This window comes from Suncus etruscus, chromosome 18 (assembly GCF_024139225.1).
Source record: "Suncus etruscus isolate mSunEtr1 chromosome 18, mSunEtr1.pri.cur, whole genome shotgun sequence".
In the NCBI taxonomy this organism is placed as follows: Eukaryota; Metazoa; Chordata; class Mammalia; order Eulipotyphla; family Soricidae; genus Suncus; species Suncus etruscus.
Window position 1 is genome coordinate 24,254,635 of NC_064865.1, and position 19,818 is coordinate 24,274,452.

Consider the following 19,818-nt stretch of genomic DNA (forward strand, 5'->3'; position numbering starts at 1 on the left):
TATTTTACTGAGTGCTGAGCCTTGTAAGAAAATTTCTGAAATTATCTGGATTCAGTGTTGGGGGATAATACTAGCAATACCACCTAGAGCAGACAGATGGCATTATAAGGCTTCTGAAATTGCCTCTGAGGCCTTAAACTTAAAAGCTTCATAGTCTTTGAGTTTAAGCCAAACATGTAATGTTTGGGTGTAGAAGAAAATAAGAGTTGGTGGGTACAGGAGGTAAGGCACTTACCTTCCATGTAGTCAACCTGGCTTTTATCCCATATGGCCCCCTGAGCAATATCAGGAGTAATTCCTGAAGGTGGGGCCAGGAATTAATAACTGAGCATTGTCAGGGCTGACCCCAAATCAATAAATTTATATGACTTAAATTAAGAGTTGGTGTTGGGTTTCAATTGGTTAAATATTCACAGAGTAGTAAAATCATGAAAAGAGAAAAATATCTTAAAATAATGTAGGGTTTTTACTTTTATTACCAAACATGTCTCTTTAATCCTAATGAAAAATGGCATTTTGTATATTTTTACAGAAATGACCCATTGGAATAAATTATATGGTTTCAAGGCCAGAGATGAAGATATAAAATATATACAAAACCTTAGAAACTCCAGAATGCACCAGCAGTATCATCCAATGTACATCAGAAAACAATGTTCTCTTTTCTAGTGAACTCCAAGATTAAATTCAGAGGAAGAGAAACAGATGTTTCTATTTAAATCACAATATCAAAAGCCATTTGGGCTACTTGGATCTAATCAATAGTTCAAATTCTTAAAGTTTCACATTTTATAAGTTGGGACCATTGTGCATTACAAGTCCTTCCTAGTTATATTTCAGGTATATAGTGACAGTGAATTAGGGTCATTCCCACCACCTGTATTGATCTCTGGCCACCAAAGTTCCCAGCGTGCACCCCACACATCGTCATTAGTCCTTAGTCTACCAGTATAATAGGTCCATGTTATGTTTATATTGATGTAGTTTTGATCTCTTGATTCTATTGTTCAAATCTTTTGTCGTTGACTTTGGCTTGTGTATTTAGTTCTGACCTTTTTTTTCCCCTCCAGTAGACCTGAGACCACTTGGCCCTGGGCTCCATCCATATTTTTTTCTTTTCTCAGTTTGTAGAAAGACATAGAAATAAGAGGTAAAACAAAGTATTTCATGTTCCTAAGGTCTATAAAAAAAGGCAGGAGCCCCTATCAAAAAGATATAAAAAACATTTTTTTAAAAGGTGAGGGGGCAGGGTTTTTTGTTTATTGTTTTGGGGCTGGCATAGATACAGCAAATGTTGGGGAAATTAAAGAGAAAATGCCTAAAGAAGCAGTGTAACCCTATCAAGTTCGATGTTAGATAGATAGATGCCCCTATCAAATTAGAGACGAAATGCCTAAAGAAACAGGGAGCCCCTATCTTAATAAAAATCTTAAAAATAGGTGTGTGTGGCAGGTTTTTTTGTTTGTTTGTGTTTTGGGGGCTTTTTCTTTTTGCATAGGTGCAGCAAATCTTGGGAAAATTAGAGAGAGAATTTTTTGAGAATTGGATTTAAAGCGAATTTTGGGGGAAAAAAAGAAACAAGATGTCTCTTCCCATGAAGCATACTAGCCTTCTAGAGGCTCTGGTCCAACTCCAAGGTCTTTCTTCGTAGCCCCAGGAAAAGTTCTACACAATCGCAGTTGTCGCAGTCAGGCTTCTGTAGTTAGAGATCTTCATTTTTGCAGATACTATGTCAAAGCCAGGTTTTCACAGACATTTTCTAATTTCATTTCATTCCATTGATAATTGGCGAGTCAGGAAAACTTGCCCTTAGAGAAAGTTGTTGCTATTTCCTCATCAGGAACTTATTCTGGAGCAAGTTGGTGCCAGGCCTGATTAAGGCCTCCCCTGGGGGGAGTTTGACTCCTAGTGCTGGTGCAGAAAACCATGCCAGTTCTGAGAATGGGATCCAAGGTTTGGGATTGGATGATCACTGTCTGATCAACTGAGGCTTAAGTCAAGTGTTCGTGACAAATATTCAGGGTGAAAGGCACCCTGAACTATAACATTTATGAGTTCCTATCCATATCAGATAAGAACTTTCTATACCTAAGATTTTTCATTTTAGTGTGCCAATGTAAAAAGGAACATTGCCACATGATACTGCTGGTGCATATGGGGATAAAAATAACAAGCTGAGCAATCTCTATGCCCTGGTTCTAACCTGAACTCATATCCTAAGTGAGATCTCCTAAGGAGATCAAAAAAAAAGGGATGGAGGAAGCAACCTCTACATATGGAAATAAACACTAAGAATTATAAGTATTAAGAAAATGCATCTACGGAAATATAGATATTCCCTTTAAGCCTTTTGGATGAATGCTTTTCTGTCCTGGGGGTAGATATCCAAGAGAGGAATTGCTGGGTCATATGGTAGCTCAACTTTGAGTTTACAGAGAGCCCTCCATACTGTTTTCCATAGTTGGATCAGGCAGCATTTTCACAAGCAGTGGTTGAGAGTTCCTTTTTTACCACATCCCCGCCAACATATGTTGCTCCATTATTTTTGATATGTGCCATCCTCATTGATGTAAGATGATCTCATTGTTGTCTATGTTTGGATTTCCCTAATGATAAGTGATGATGAACACTTTTTCATTTCTTTATTGACTTCTTTGTTATTGCTGGCTTGTAATTTTTCTTTGAGCTCCTCTATGCAATTTTCCATGTGGGTAATTTTGCTATTAAGGCTTGCTAACATGTTTTTTAGTTCCATTAGTTGTATGGACTCTATCATCTTCTGATAGAATTCTTCTTTGATTTGGTTGAATTGTTCATCTATAGAGTTCTTAATTTTACAGGCTAGTGATTCCTTGACTTCTATTGCTAAGATATTAAATGGTGATTTTAGGTTCTCATCTGTTAGGTTCGTGTGTGTTGTGAACAGGGAACTTTGCTAGGATTTCTCTCTGTATCACCTGCAGGTGTTTTCATTAGTTTTCTCATTGTTCTGTTCATTTGGTGGTTTGAAAAGTTGGAAATTAAAGATGTTTAAAAAAGCATTTTATTGAACTGTTTGTATAGGAGATGGTTAGAGGTGTATCCGATTTTGAGTTTATTTTCCTTAAACAATTGAGGTCATCTAAGTATGATAGAGGTATTGCAAATTACTTCATTGGTTTGTTCTTCTGTTTTTTGTTTGTAGATTACTTAAGGAAAAGAAATGCTAGACCCAAGCTGCATAGACCTATATGGTATAAATGAAAATGTGTTCACATTAGTGTCGATGCTGTTTGGGAACTGAGTGGCAGATGGGCAGAGGCCACAAACCAGAGCCAGTACCCAGAAGACTGTCTGCTGGAACTTCTGCCCCAGACAGGCTTGTGGGTGGAGCATCCTTGGGAGTATTTTTAAAGGGGAATCCCGCTGTTACATGGGTGCCCCTGCCAAGCTAGTATTCACTTGGTTTGGAGATCAGACGGTGGATAAGTTTCACAATTCTGATTGTAAATTACATCTTGTACATTAGAAGTCTTAAGAAAATTAAAAATAGGCAGAAAGTTTGGTTTTCTTGAAGGTAATATGCCTTTTGGATCAATTACTGAAATATAGTGTGTGTGTGTGTGTGTGTGTGTGTGTGTGAGAGACAGAGAGAGAGAATGCACACATGTGTACATGTGAGTTGTCTAAGCATATACAGGTTGAAGAATTGCATATTTGAGTCCTAGGACATCAGCGTTTCTGTACTGATGCTCACTTCAGCCTCTGTCTTCGCTCCAGATTGAAGAAAGACTTGCCTGGGCACAGAACCTCACCCAGGGCTGGGAGGAAATCAAGCGCCTGAAAGCTGAGCTCTGGATTTATCTGCAGGATGCTGATCAACAGCTGCAGAACATGAGGAAGAGACATTCAGAGCTGGAGCTCAATATTGCACACAACATGGTCACCCAAGTCAAGGTAGCAACTGAAGGGTCTCCCAGAGAACGCGGAAGGTGGGCCGGGGTAGCCCAGCCCAGATACATAAGCTTCACTTTTAAGAAAAAAGGGGAAAAAAAAAAGAAAAAAGGGAGGAGCTAAACAACTTTCTGGTGGTTCCAGGAAAGAAACAGTCACAAAAGCATTCAATGTCTTCTGAGAGCTTCCATTTTAAAAATGTCATGGGAAATCTTGTAGGGATCACATTAAATCTGTACAATGCATTAAGAGGTTTTGACATTTTAATGATGTTAAACCATGAGCAGAGCATATTTCCCTATTTCCTTGTGTTTTCTTTTATTTTTTGAAGCAGTGTCTTTTAGTTTTCTTCATATAGTTCATTTGACTCTTAAGTTGACCCCAAGGTATTTTATTTTCTTCTTTAGGATTTTTTAAAGAAACTGCAAAGCAAACAGTCTTCAGTGACAGCTCTTAGAGAAAAAGTGAACAAATTAACTGAGGATCAGGAGTCTCCCGAACACAAGGAGATCAGCCACCTGAATGAACAGTGGGAATTGCTTTGTGGTCAGGCCAACACTCTGTGCCAGCAGAGGGAAGAGGATCTTCAGAGGACAAGAAACTACCATGAGCACATGAATGTGGTAGAAGTCTTCTTAGAAAAATTCACTATGGAATGGGACAGTTTGGCCAGGTAATAGCCCTTCTATAGCATCTCTCCCATATGTAAAACCGAAGTTTTTATTCCTTTGAAAATGTCAGGTGTCCTATATTTGAACATTAGTTATCTTCATTATTCGTATTTATAGAGCATTATTAAGAACTTAGTTTTAGGTCAAAGTGATAATACTGAGGGTGTTATCATGCCTTGCATGCAGCCAACCTGGGTTTGATCCCTAACAGCACATATGCTCTCCTGGGCCTCACCAGGAGTGATCCCTGAGTGCAGCCAGGAATAACCCCTAAGCACTGCCAGCTGTGTCTCAAAAACAAACAAAACAACAATTAACTTAATACTGTGGGGCTGGAAAGATAGTACAATAGGTAGGGCACTTGCCTTGCACATGAACAACTCAGTATTGACCCTCAGTATTTCAAATAGTCCCCCAAGCACTGCTAACAGTGAATCCTGAGGGCAAAGCCAGGAATAGCTCCTGAGCATTGCCATGTGAGCCCCTCCCCTTCAAAATTTCTGATCACAGAACCAATAGTAAACCCTTAGCACCTCCTGAGCACCCCAAGACTCCCCCCATCACTACCACAGATAAAAAAAGAATTGAATGTCATCAAAGGGACATAGCTATGATTTTCCTTGCTCAGTCAAAGGGAAATGCTTGAGAACAAAAAATTTTTCTCTGAAACCTCAAAGTGACCAAGATGCAGTGATGTCAATGATATATGACTCTGTGGCATCAAAGATGTTTGCAAGATATTTCTAGTCGTATTTCACAACCAGTTACAGGTTCTCATCTATGTATTCATGCATCTTTAATCTCTATGTTCCAGGCTTTCTCATTAATATCTGTAGAGTGATGAATTCCATCAATGTTTTCCTTGCACTATATATTTTAGAAGCCAGTTAATAATTTAATTTAATTAATGCAGGTCCTTTAGTTAAAATTCTATTTGTTTTTTTTTCTTGAAAAATAAGGGTCCTCCTCAAACCCCAAATAACGTATGTGTTTCATCACATGTAAAAATTTCTCTATTTGTGATTTACAGAATTAATAAAAATCTGTCCAGATGTTAATCATTCTAATTAATTTATTTCAATTAAAATGGAAAACAAGGGGCTAGAGTGGTAGTATAGCTGGTAGGACATTTCTCATACATGTGGCTGACCTGGGTTTGATCCCCAGCATCCCATGTGGTTCCTGAGACCACTAGAAATAAGTCCTGAATACAGATTCAGAAGTTAACCTTATGCACTACTAGGTGTGGCCCCCCAAATCATTACAAAAACTAAAACAAAATCTGAGGTGTTTTGTTTTGGGGGTAGTTACACCTGGCAGCGCTTGGGCGTTACTTTTAGCGCAAGGCTCAGAAATCATTCCTGGCAGACTTGGGGGACCATTCCGGATGCAGAGATTCAAACCACTGACCTTCTGCATGCAAGGCAAACACCCTACCTCCATGCTATCTCTCCAGCCCCATGTGAAGTGTTCTTGAGGAAGTCAAATCACTGAGGATTTTTTATGTATAAAAATATTTATCCACTGGGGCTGAAGCTATGGTGCAATGATAGGACGTTTGCCTTGCATGTGGCTGACCTACGACGGATTGCAGTTCGATCCCTCAAGCCAGGAGCAATTTCTGAGCACAAAGCCAGGAGTAACCCCTGAGAGTCACCAGGTGTGGCCCAAAAAATTAAACAAAAAAATGTATCCACATATAAAATATATGCCATTTTCATATTTTTTATAATACATTTCTTTGGTATTTAATATTTTACTAGTCTTTGGCTAAATTTAGTCAGGATTAGCTAAAAAGCATATTTTTTTTCACTTCCATCTGGCTGGCCGACGTGTACCTCAGACTTGGTTTGTTCCAGTAGAAATCATTCTATCCTGCCTCCCATATTTTTCTTTATTCTTTACAACAGATTGTTTTTTTATAAATGAAAGCAACCATAGGAGTCTATGGCCTGTCTCATATGTGCCTTATATTGGAAAGAGTGGGAATTCTGTGCATTGTACACCTATATTTGCTACTGTTTGAGTCTCCCAAGTTGAGTTAAAGACAAGTGTAAGGAGGGCCGGAGAGATAGCATGGAGGTAAGGCATTTGCCTTTCATGCAGAAGGACGGTGGTTCAAATCCCGGCATCCCATATGGTCCCCCGTGCCTGCCAGGGGCAATTTCTGAGCATAGAGCCAGGAGTAGCCCCTGAACGCTGCCGGGTGTGACCAAAAAAAAAAAAAGAAGTTTAAGGGTCTTTCCCAACAATGCTCAGCCAACTGGGCCACCAGCTTAGTATTAAGGTCTGATGCCATACCCAGTGGTGCTAGAGACTCAGGGAACAGCAGCAATATCCAGGAATCCATCTGCTGCCAGGATTAAATCTGAGTCTGGCACATTCATGGCTTGTGCCCTAACCCCTGTATTGACTCCCTGTCTCCCACCATATATTTTGCAATTTTCTGACTGATAAGTAAAAAAAAAAACTAAATATATAAGTAACTGTTAGAATTATGTGTTATATCTCACATATTGCTTCATGGAACATTGTTTTGGAGACTCTTCCAATGAGAAAGCACAGAAATCGTAGGTCTCTTCTTTAAGTCTTTTTATGCATTTTCAAGAATGCAGTAAATCGTGCTTGTCTACTTAGTGTTTCTACAAATCATGCCTAAGAATATTCTTAATATCCAATTCTCTTCAGTTTCTAAGTCTAGAGGAAACTAAAAACACATGCAAGGCTTGAGTCTGAGCCATAGTGCAGCAGGGAAGGTATTTGCCTTGCACGCAGCCAACATATGTTCAGTCCCCTATGGCTCATTCCATATGGTCCCCTGAGTTTGCCAGGAGTGATCCCTGAGCTCATAAATAGATTAGTGATTGAGTGTGGCCTCAAAATAAAAATCAAATACTTTTTTCAAAAGGAGAATACCAAGGGTTAAGGCACTTGTCTTGCGCTGGTTTTATCCCCATCACCAACAGAGTCCCTGAACATCACTAGAGGTTACTCCTGAGCTCAGAGCCAAAATGACTATTGAGCACTGCTGGGTGTAACCCACCCTCACTCCCTAGAAAAGGATGTAACTGGGAAAAAGCTATACCTAGAAGACAGAGGGAAGTGTCTAGGCAATCTAAACTGGTTTTGCTTCTGAAATAAAAATAGATAGGTCTCCAGGCCAGAGAAATCTTATATCATGTAGGGTACTAGCCTTGCACATAGTTTACCCAGGTTCAATCTCTGGCATCCTATAAGGTCCCCAGAGGCCCATTAGTACTGATCCCTGAGCTCAGAGCCAGGAGTAAGCCCTGAGCACTGTGTCCTCCAAATATATGGTGTGTGTATTTGTTTCATGAAAACATAATAATTATAGCACTTTTGTCAAACTCAGGAGCAAATCTACTCCCAGTGATCCCTTAGACTCACACCCACCTGAAGGAAAGTGGGAGATGTCATTTAATCCCACATGGCAAACAAATCTGCTTTTCTGCCTTCCCCTTCCTTTGCAGGACCCATGCAGAGAGCACTACCGTCCACCTGGAGGCCCTGGAAAAGCTGGCATTGGCGATGCAGGAGAGGAAGCAGGCTGTGGATGAGCTGAAGGACCAGAAGCAGAAGATGATGGAGCATCTGAACGTAGATGACCAGGAGTTAGTCAAGGAGCAGACAAGCCACCTGGAGCAGCGCTGGCTGCAACTCAAGGACCTAGTGAGTAGGAAAATCCAAACATCCGTCACCAACCTGGAGGAACTGAACGTGGTCAAGAGCCGGTTTCAGGAGCTAATGGAGTGGGCAGAGGAGCAGCGGCCCAATATTGCTGAAGCCCTTCAGCAGAGCCCACCTCCCGACATGGCTCAGAGCCTTCTCCTGGACCACCTCGCCATCTGCAGTGAGCTGGAGGCCAAACAGATGCTCCTGAAGTCACTGATCAAGGATGCCGACCGAGTGATGGCCGATCTGGGTCTCAATGAGCGCCAGGTCATCCAGAAGGCCCTGTCAGAAGCTCAGGAGCATGTGAACTGCCTTAGCGACCTGGTAGGCCAGAGACGAAAGTACCTCAACAAGGTCTTATCTGAGAAAACCCAGTTTCTCATGACCGTGTTTCAGGCCACCAGCCAAATCCAGCAACATGAGCGGAAGATCATGTTCCGAGATCACATCTGCCTGTTGCCAGATGATGTGAGCAAACAAGTAAAAACCTGCAAGAGCGCCCAAGCCAGCCTCAAGACCTACCAAAATGAAATCACCAGTCTGTGGGCCCAGGGCCGGGAGTTAATGAAAGAAATCACGGAGCCGGAGAAGACTGAGGTGCTGGGGAAACTTCAGGAGCTCCAGAGCATCTATGACACTGTTTTACAGAGGTGCAGCCAGCGGCTGCAAGAACTGGAGAAAAGCTTGGTTTCTAGGAAACATTTTAAGGAAGATTTCGAGAAAGCTTGCCACTGGCTCAAACAGGCAGACATTGTCACCTTCCCAGAAATCAACCTTATGAATGAGAGTGCTGAGTTGCAGGTGCAGCTGGCCAGGTACCAACACATCCTGGAGCAATCTCCAGAATATGAGAATCTCCTGCTGATGCTGCAGCGAGCCGGCCAAGCATTTTTGCCCACACTGAATGAAGTAGACCATGCCTACCTCAATGAGAAGCTCAGGGCCCTGCCCCAGCAATTCAATGTCATCGTTGCCTTGGCCAAAGACAAATTCTACAAAGTGCAGGAGGCTCTCCTGGCTCGAAAAGAATATGCTTCTCTGATTGAACTGACAGGCCAGTCTTTGAAGGACCTGGAAGAGCAGTTTCTGAAGCTGAGCCGGGTCCCCAGGCAGCTGGCAGTCAAGGAGGCCCTAGATCTTCAGGAGGACTATAGGAGCCTCATGGGGGAAGTGAATGATCTGGGGGGCGCCATGGATGAGCTGAACCAGAAGAAGGAAAGTTTTCGCAGCACAGGTCAGCCGTGGCAAGCAGACAAGATGCTGCAGCTGCTTACCTTGTACCATCGGCTGAAGCGACAGGTGGAGCAAAGGGTGAGCTTCTTAGAAGACACTGCCAGCGCGTACCAAGAGCATGAGAAGATGCGTCGCCAGCTAGAGCAGCAGCTGGAGGATATCAAGATGGAGCAGGTTAAAGTCAACGAGGAGACTCTACCGGCGGAGAAGAAGCTCAAAATGTACCACTCCCTGGCGGGCAGTGTGCAGGACTCGGTGATTCTGCTGCAGAGAGTGACCATGCATTTGGAAGAGCTGCTCCCTAACCTTGACCCATTAGCCTACGAACAGGCCAAGGGGCAGCTGGAGGCCTGGAGAGAGGAGCTGAAGCGATTGACTTCAAGCATGGGCCAGACTGTGAGTGAGTGCGAGAGGCGTGTGGTGCAAAGCCGAGATTTCCAGACCGAACTGAGCCGCTCCCTGGACTGGCTGAGGAGCGTGGAGGGGGAGCTGAGCGGGCCGCTGGGCCTGGAGCTGAGCCTGCAGCAGCTCCAGGAGGAGATCAGGAAGATGCAGATCCAGCAGGAGGAGGTGCAGTCCCGCCTGCGGATCATGAATGCGCTGAGCGACAACGAGAGGGAGCACGTTGCCACTGCCAAGGACGTGATTTCGCCCGATGTGCAGAACACGCTGGCTGAATTTGTGAAGCTCCAGGGAGTCGTGGCAGATGCTCTGCGGGCCCGACAGGTCAGTGGAGTCCTTGAGTCTGGCTGAGCCTTTCTCTGCTTATTGGTGAACAGTAGTGAGAAATGCCTTTGGTGTTTTCTGGGGTTGTTAGCTTTGATTCCTTGGCTGGTTGGTTGGTGGGTGGGTGGGTGGTCATACTACTATACCTGGTAGTGCTCAGGGCTTACTTCTGGCTCTGAGCTCAGTAAACTTCTGGTGGGGTTCAGGGGACCTTTTTTTTTTTTTTCTTGGTTTTTGGTTTTTGGACCATAACCGGTGATGCTCAGGGGTTACTCCTGGCTCTGCACTCAGAAATCACTCCTGGCTTGGGAAAATCAAGCCAGGGGTTGAATCGTGGTCCATCCTAGGCTAGCGCGGGCAAGGCAGAGAGAGATGCCTTACTGCTTGCTCCACCGCTCCAGCCCCAAGGGTACCATTCTTTTTTTTTTTTTTTGGCCAAAGTAGATTAGAAAATCTTTCACAGTAATATTTTAGGTACATAGTGACATTGAATCAGGGGCATTCCCACCACCAATGTTGTCCTCCCTCCATCCCTGTTCTCAGCATGCATCCCATGTCCCCATCCTTTGCCCTCTGGGCTGCTAGTATAAGTAAGGGGACCATTCTTGATCTGACATTCCCTTTAGCAGTTATTCATTTATCCTTTATCTTATAAAGAAATTATCAATAATAGGGCTATTAGCATTGATATCAGAGCTCATTTCATCAATAATAGAAAGTCTCCGTTTGCAATGAATAATGAATGAATAATGCCTCTCAGAAGCCAGGTGGAACCCCATATGTCTAAGATTAGCTCTGCACACCAAGTGTTCACCCAAGTGAGGGTCCAATTACCAGGCAGCTCTGACCTGTGGGGGTCTCACTTCCATGTCTCTATCTCTTTCTCCTTTCTTCTTAGACCATTACTGCAGCTTCTCTTGCAAGTAACCTATAAAGGCTAGATTAAGCATGATGACTTAAATAGGAATTAAGAGAAATGATACAAGTAGGTCCAGAATAGCCCAGTTTGCTTCCTAATTGTGGTATTCCCTGGCAGTTGCTGTACCTTCAAAAGTTATGCCGTCATCTATTTGTTTTGAGGGTTTTTTTTCTATCTTCTGTTTAAGACTCTTCCATCTTCTGCAGTTGTATGGAGGTGTTATGTAGCTCATCCTCAAGCTCACTGATTCTGTCTCCAAAGCTGTTATTTTGCTTGTGAGGCCTTCCAGTGAGGGTTTTTATTGTTGTTGTTTTTTGGATTTTGGGGGGCCACACCCGACATCTTAAGGGTTACTCCTTGCTCTGCCCTCATAAATAAGTCCTGGCAGGCTCAGGGGACTATATGGGATGCTGGAGATCGAACCCTAGTCCGTCCCAGGTCAGACACGTGCAAGGTAAATGCTATCATTCTGACCCCTCCAGTGAGTTTTTTTATTTCACCAACCAAGTTTTAGTTTTTCAGTTCTGTAAGATATGTTTGATTTGGGGGGGGGGTAACACCCGGCAGTGCTCAGGGGTTTTCCTGGCTCTATGCTCAAAAATCGCTCCTGGCAGGCTTGGGAGACCATATGTGATGCCAGGATTTGAACCACTGTCCTTCTGCATGCAAGGCAAATACCCTACCTCCATTCTATCTCTCTGTCCCCATGTTTGATTTTTATCATTTATATTCTCATATATTTTTGAGTCATAATGGCTCTTCATTCTATGCTTTCTTTGTGTTCATTGAACATCCTCAATGAAGTCCTTATCAGAGAAGCTATATAGGTGGCTGATACTAATTGGGACTTCATTCACTAAGTGTGCTTGGATTCTGCATTGCTTTTCCATTATGACATTGCAGTGTGGAGGTGTTTTTATGTGTTGTGGTGTGGCTCACTGACTGGAAAAAAATGTGTGCCCATGGAGTAAAACAGAGCACTCTTGTCAGGACACTCTGACCGGAGATAAAAATGGCTCTTCTGAGCCACAAATAGGATACCACTACTGGTCTGCCTGTCTCTGTTCCTTTATGTGCCTCAAATGTAAGCAGAACTGAATTGTTTCTAGAGGTTCACTCACTTCATCACTTCACCCCTATAATTCATCCCTCCAATTTAGTGGCATGTCAGTCAACCACAGAATAAGAGCAACTCTTTTCAAAAGATAAAACTATAGCTTGGGTTCAGGCACAACTAAATTTAATCTCCATTCTTTGATTTTAGAAAAATTACTTCTGTCTTTTCAGGACTCACATTTCTCTCATTGGAAGAGAGACCATGATACATACAGCCTACTTATATTGACATACTTTGCATAGGTTATGATGCAGAAATTATCCCTTATTTATTATCATTTAACTTTATTCCCTTCATGGATTAAAATTCACACCCAGAAGCTGGAGTGGTGGCGCAAGAACTAAGGCATCTGCCTTACTTGTGCTATCCTAGGACTGGCCATGGTTCAAACCCCGGGTGTCCTATATGGTCCCCCAAGTCAGGAGCAATGTCTGAGCACATAGCCAGGAGTAACCCCTGAGCATCACTGGGTGTGGCCCAAAAACAAACAAACAAAATTCACACCCATTGATCAGTTTTCTTAGGTCATCATTTGGGTAAAACATTTTGTTGTTGATGTTGTTCTTTTTTTTTTTTTTTTTTGGTGGGCCGGGGGACACTTAGGAATGCTCAAGGGCTATTCTTGGCTCTGTGCTCCTGGGTATTTCCTGGTGGTGGATAATGCTGACCCTCCTGCCAGCATTCAGCCTAGTGAGCTATTTCTTTGGCTCTGGTTAAAACTTTAAGAACCATTATGTTGTAAAATTCTGACTTCTATCTTGTCTTTTTCAAGTCCCAGTTCTCTCTTGAACATGTATCTTCTTCCTCCTCTACTTCTTGCTCTTTCAAACACTTGTTCTCCTGTGAATATTATCTTCTCTACTTCTCCTAGATCTGCTCTCTAACAACCATGTTCTTTGGAATTCCTCTATTCTCTATTTCTCTCCCCACACATCTTTATAAGTAAATTTCTTTCAATAAAAACTATTTTACTTCAAAAATTAAATTAAAAATCCCGACTTCTTAAAATAGAGTCTATTTAGTCTAGTTTGAGCTTTTTGTTTGATTTAAGGCCATTTTTAAATATAAGGTTTCTCTATAATTATAGGTTTAGGACATATAACAACTAGCAAGAATAATAAACCAAATTGACTTAGAAATTTTATTTTTGCCAAGTATTTGTCATGCATGTTTATTAGTGTTCACATGGTCATTTTTGTACTCAAATCTTGAATCTAATGAAGGATCCTTACATTGCCCATGTAATAGATGGTTAGATGGATGGTCCTGACTCAAGCACCAATGGTTGTCTTTCTGGGCACATCAGTCTTCATCATTGACTCTTCCCTTTACCATTGTTTCTGTAATGTGCTCACTCTAAGGCTACTTTTTATGCCATTTCCCTGCTCTGAGCTGTCTCAGGTGATTTTGTCAACACTCCCAATGGCAATGGCTAATTTCAGTTTTCTTTTCCTTCTGCACTTTAGTGGGCTTCATTCTTAAATGCTTCTAAAATGTTATTCCAGATTTGAGGGCGACTGTTTTACTTCCAGAACCTGCAATTTGGTCTGGCAAGTTTTGTCTTATACATTTTCCTCCCTCACAGCCTTATTGAAAGATAACTGATTAATAAAATAAGATATGTAAGGTATACAGAGGGGTCTGATATAAAATTATTTTCTCAGAGATTATTCCTTCCCTACTAAGTTAATCAATGCATCCATCATCTTATATATTTATTTTCTGGGGGCTTTTGTAAACTTCAGTTCATCACTGGTATTATCAACTATAGTTCCCATGTTTTATATTTGGTTCTCTGACTTTGTTCAACTTGTATTTAGAAATCTGTAATATTTCACTCACTACTTTTAGTTTCACTCCTACTCACCCCAACCCCAGTTATTATTACTTGCTGTTTTATGAACTTGACAGTTTCCTTCTTATTTTAGATGCCATATATAAGTGAGACAGACCATCTGCTATTTTTCTGTTTGACTTATTTTACCTCAGCCTAATATTCTCCAGGTCCAAGTTCTTCTCAGGACTTACAGATGAAAGTATTCACTTCTTAAGTCTGTGTAAAATACTTTGTGTGTACATCTCACTTGTTTTATTCATTCATCTGTCAACAGATACTTAAGTTGTTTCCATACCTTGCCTATTATGAGTAATGCTATGACTTTGGGCAGACAGATCCCTTCATTGAGATAATGAATGATTTTGTTTCTGTTGGAAAATTCCCAAAAATAGAACTGCTGGATTGTATGGTAGTTCTATTTTTAATTTTGTAAGAACTCTCTATGCTACATTTCACAGTGAATGCCCCAGGTTACATTACCACGAGCATCACTATGCTTTTAATCAAGTGAGACATTGTTTTCCTTTAGGAAATATTCAGTCTGCCTCCAATTACTCAGCATTATTGTTTTTCTTTAGAGAGAAATGAAAGTTTTGGAACTAGTCTAGAAACCGCATTCACTTAGGAAAGACAGAACAATGGAAGTAGGGAGTTTACATTGCACACAGCCAACTGAGTTTGACCCCTGGTACCCTATATGGTCCCCTGAGCACTTCCAGGAGTGATTTGCAAAGTCAGGAGTAACTTCTGAGTATCACCAAGGGTGGCCCAAAATGAAAGAGACCAACCACACTCATTTCTAATCCATTTTTTCTCATTTATATATATTCTATTGACATAATAAGATTATATAACAAGAATAATGTAAGAAATAATAAAAGATATGATAGATTGTATCATTCTAATTATTCCAATTTATCAATTAATGTATACACATACATGTGACTGAGGGTTGGAAAGGAAATGGGAAAATTCAAATTTTCCCTGCAAATTCATTGCATGGGAGAGCTAATCATGCTGCCAATGATTTCTTTCAGACTACATTGACCGAAATATATGGTCAATGTCAAAGGTACTATCAAGTGTACCAAGCAGCCAGTGACTGGCTGGAGGATGCCCAGGAAATGCTGCAGCTCACAGGCCGTGGCCTGGATGTGGAGAGTGCAGAGGAAAATCTCAAAAGCCACATGGAGTTTTTCAGTGCACAGTCTCAGTTTCAGAGTAATCTAGAGGAACTGCAAGACCTAGTAGTCAACCTGGACCTGCATATCAAGCCAAGTGGGAAGGAAGGTCTGGCCCAAAAAACAGCATCCCTGGAAGAGAAGAGCCAGAGGATTTTCCAGGACTCATATGCCCAATTAGAGCTCCTACAGAGGTACGTAGAGTTGTTTCATTCTTTGTGTTTTAGAGATTGGAGTTTCGGAAAATGGGAATTTCCTAATGGTGAATATTAGTACACTTACTCTTCACACATAAACATCTTGAGAGCTGGTAGCATTGCATTCTGCATGCAAAGGTGCTCTTCATTTCTTGCTTATTATTTTATGTTGAATTTTCTCAAGATGCACAGTCCAATGGCAAGATTACCAGAAAGCCAGAGAGGAACTTATCACCTTGATGAATGATGCTGAAAAGAAGCTGTCTGAGTTTTCTTTATTGAAAACTTCTTCTAGTCAGGAGGCAGAAGTGAAATTGTCAGAACATAAGGTGAGTATTACTATGGTTCTAATATCTCTTCACTGTTATATTAACTAGTGTAGTTATAATAAATAAAAGATGATATAACTATTTTACTACAAAAGCAGAAAGATTGAGTAAGATAGTTTCAGAAGTTGATCATTGTCCCATGATCCTTCAATATGCAAATTCAAATTTAGGGGCCAGAGTGGTAGCACAGTGGTAGGGTATTTGCCTTGCAAGCAGTTGACTCTGAATAGACTTGGTCCCCTGAACCTACCAGGAGCAATTTATGAGCACAGAACCAGCAGTAATTCGAATGCCACCAAGTGTGGCCCCAAAAGAAAAAAAGCAAAACAAACAAATATAAATAAAATTTAAATTCAAATTTAAGTGCATTTCAAGGAAGTACTAACTGTATTAGATGCTGTCACTTTTTATTCCTTCCCATTGAAAATGGACAGTAAAAAGTGTCTTTTGCAGCAAAACATACAATATGTGTTACTTAATTTTTATTTATTTATTTATTTATTTATTTATTTATTTGGTTTCTGGGCCACACCCAGTGACGCTCAAGGTGTTACTCCTGGCTTTGCGCTCAGAAGTCGCTCCTGGCTTGAGAGACCATATGGGACACCGGGGGATCGAACGGTGGTCCGTCAAAGGCTAGCGCAGGCAAGGCAGGCACCTTACCTCTAGCGCCACTGTGCGGGCCCCAGTATTTTTACAAGCACTTTTAGTGATAGGGTATATACATTTAAGTCAAATTGAGAACTCAATCTCAATTCATCCTTCTCTATCATAAGTCAGAATGTCACATACTTAAATACCAAATTCCACTTGCTTATATTTGTGCTGCTATTTAAAATAAGAATGTTTTATCTCAAGTAGTAATTAATTTTTAATTGGCGTTATTAGTTTGTCTTTTGATTTTTGGTTCACACCTATTGGTGCTCAGAGCTTACTCTAGTCCCTGTGCTCAGAAATCACTCTTGGTGTTGCTCAAGGAAATATATGCAGTACTAAGTATTGGGCCAGGGTCCAATGCAAGCAAAGCAATGTCTTAACCCTCTATAGTGTCTCCCCAGTGCAATAAATTAAAACTTTTTTTTTTGGCCACATCCAGCAGTGCTGAGTGCTCACTTCTGACTTTGGACTAAAGTATTATGCCTTACTCAGGGGACTTAGGAATACCATCAATTGAACCTGGGTTATCAGCATGCAAATCAAGTGCCTTATCTGCTATACTATCATTCCAGCCCCAGTAATGAATATTTTAAAATTAATATTTACTCAACTCTTGGAAAAATTTACCCATATATCTCCAAGAAGAACTAAATGTCAAAATAAGAGCTACTGGAGTAAAAAAAAATGTCCAGTAGAACATTTTCCTTAGTAGGTGATTTTGGGCTTTACCAAAATGCATAAGAATTTGAAAGATTCTCTCTTCTTCTTCTTCTTCTTCTTCTTCTTCTTCTTCTTCTTCTTCTTCTTCTTCTTCTTCTTCTTCTTCTTCTTCTTCTTCTTCCTTTTTCCTCATTTTCTTTCTCCTCATTTTGCTCCTTCCCCAACCCTAGGATTTGGTGTCTCTAGTGAACTCTTTCCATGAGAAAATTGTGGTTCTTGAAGAGAAAGCTTCACAGCTGGAAAAAGCAGGCAGTGAGTCCAGCAAGGCCACTATTAGCAGATCCACAACCACTGTGTGGCAGCGCTGGGCACGTCTCCGAGCAGTGGCCCAGGACCAGGAGAAGATTCTGGAAGATGCTGTGGATGAATGGAAGAGCTTTAACAGCAAGGTAATTGCCATGATGGATGGGCCCAAATGATTGCTTCCCTCATGGATATCTCTGTTTTGAAAGTAGCATTTTGTGCCTTTTTGCAGATGGATATCTAAAAGTACAAAACCTTTTTCATTTTTTATTTGTTTTGGTGGCCACACACAGTTGTGCTCAAGGCTTTCTCTTGGCTCTGCACTCAGGGCTCACTCTTGGAGAGCTATGGGATGCAAGTCATGGAGTCTCTGTTGGCTACAGACAAGACAAACACCCTACACAATATAGGGTATACCCTACACAATATACTATTACTCTGACTCCAAAAGCTTTTGATAAGTCTCCATTCTGATGCTATTAAAACCTAATTATGAAGCAAAATTTATTATGTAATGTGCAATGGTATCCCAAGTCATTAATCCAAAGTTAAGTTACTTATAAAAACTAATTGGTTGAATGGGCAACTCAATACACAAGGGACAAATAAATGGTGAAGGGAGTTGAATCTGTAGTGGGTATTTATGTAGTATAAGATGTAGTATAAAATAGGTTGAATTTCAGTTATGCATATTCAAAATTCACATAACAGTACAAAATAAATATATTAAAAGTAATGTAAGTACAAGGGGAAAAATAGAAACAAGCAATTAAATTCTGAAAAGAGGCCAAACCCACTTTTCTGAGCTTTTAGTATGACATTTTTTTTATGACATTTACATTCTTCCAGTGTAAAAGTAGGAAATCTTTTTTCTTTGACAAGAAAAGAAACAGGAGTTTAATTCATTTCCTAAATCCCATAAGTTGTGTTCCATGTCCCAACCCACTTCTTCCATTAAGATTCAAAGATGCAGTTCAGATTAATTTAATTACTGGAAAAGGAGATTTGGGGTTGCTTTCTTTTAAAAACAAAAGAAACTAATCCATTTTTTTTGAAAGATGCTATATCTTGGTGTTATTTTGAGACCAAAGTTGAAAACCATCAGTGACTTTTTATCCATGTTCAGAAAGCTATTCACATTTTCTTTTCTGACATTCAGAGCTGACACCATGGTCTTCGATGTGCTGAGTGTCAAATGCGGCTTTTGTTGCAACTGACCCATTTTTATCCCACGTCTTTTGGTTTGAGCATTATTATGTGCTCATCTGCCTTAGGTTAAAAAAGCTACTGAAAAGATGGATCAGCTGCAAGACAAACTACCTCAAGGCTCAGCAGAAAAAGCCTCCAAAACAGAACTTGTAAGTTTCCTCGACTCTCATGACACTTTCCTTCTGGAGCTGGAAGAACAGCAGGCGGCCTTAGGCATGTTGCAACAACAAGCACTGAACATGCTCCAGGATGGGGCTACCCTGTCTGCTGGAGAAGAGCTGCCCTCGCTACAGGAAATCTCAGCAATGCAAGATCGATGCTTAAAGTAAGTATGACGAGGAGGGTTGGGAGGTAATGCTTCATCCAGGCCCACTGTGGTAAGTTTAAAGGGTAGACCAAGAGCCAGACAGTTGAAGTAAGCAGCAAAGCAAGTTACTGAAGAGGTATAGCACACTTTCCAGGGATGCGCTGGAGACCTGTAAAGAAATCATGGGGCTGGAGCGGTGGCACAAGCAGTAGGGCATTTGCCTTGCATGCGCTAGCCTAGGATGGACTGTGGTTCGATCCCCCAGTATCCCCAGTATCCCCCTTGGTCCCCCAAGCCAGGAGCAATTTCTGAGTGCATGGCCAGGAGTAACCCCTGAGTGTCACCTGGTGTGGCCCAAAAACAAAAAGCAAAACAAAACAAAACAAAACAAAAATTGTGTGTCAGGAATACTTCCCATAGAATAATTTTTGGGGTGCTATTGAAAGAAACTTCTGCTTTGGGGAAGAGTATATACCCAATTTTAGGGAAAGAGTAAATTGTTCATAAAATAATCTAAGCCAAACATATAAAAAGAAAAGGAATTCCATATAATGAGATCGAGAGAGAGAGTGCAGCAGGTAAGGTGCCTGCCTGCCTTGCATGTGGCCAACCCATGGTTCCATCCCCAACATCCTGTTGGGTCCATAAGCACTGCCTGAGGTCAGAGCAGAGAGTATGCCCTGAGCACCATTGGGTATAGCCTAAATACAAAAAAATAAATCCTATTATAATTGTGAATTAATTATGAAATGTTCTGAGCAAATCATAAAGATAATAAAATAATTTTAGTCTCTCACAGGAAGGTAATAATGTGGTTAATTCTAGGAATTTAAGAGGCAAAGATAT

At 41.1% G+C, this 19,818-nt stretch overlaps 1 protein-coding gene across 1 annotated transcript in view; it reads left to right on the forward strand.

Moving 5' to 3' along the window:
• SYNE1 (spectrin repeat containing nuclear envelope protein 1) overlaps positions 1-19,818 on the forward strand; it is a 578,994-nt gene that overhangs the window by 322,895 nt on the left and 236,281 nt on the right. Inside the window, exons 76-82 of the mRNA XM_049765309.1 lie at positions 3,760-3,936; positions 4,341-4,606; positions 8,096-10,256; positions 15,167-15,504; positions 15,692-15,836; positions 17,384-17,602; positions 18,731-18,990. Of these exons, the coding sequence (XP_049621266.1) occupies positions 3,760-3,936; positions 4,341-4,606; positions 8,096-10,256; positions 15,167-15,504; positions 15,692-15,836; positions 17,384-17,602; positions 18,731-18,990 (3,566 nt within the window). The remainder of the gene's footprint in view (positions 1-3,759; positions 3,937-4,340; positions 4,607-8,095; positions 10,257-15,166; positions 15,505-15,691; positions 15,837-17,383; positions 17,603-18,730; positions 18,991-19,818) is intronic.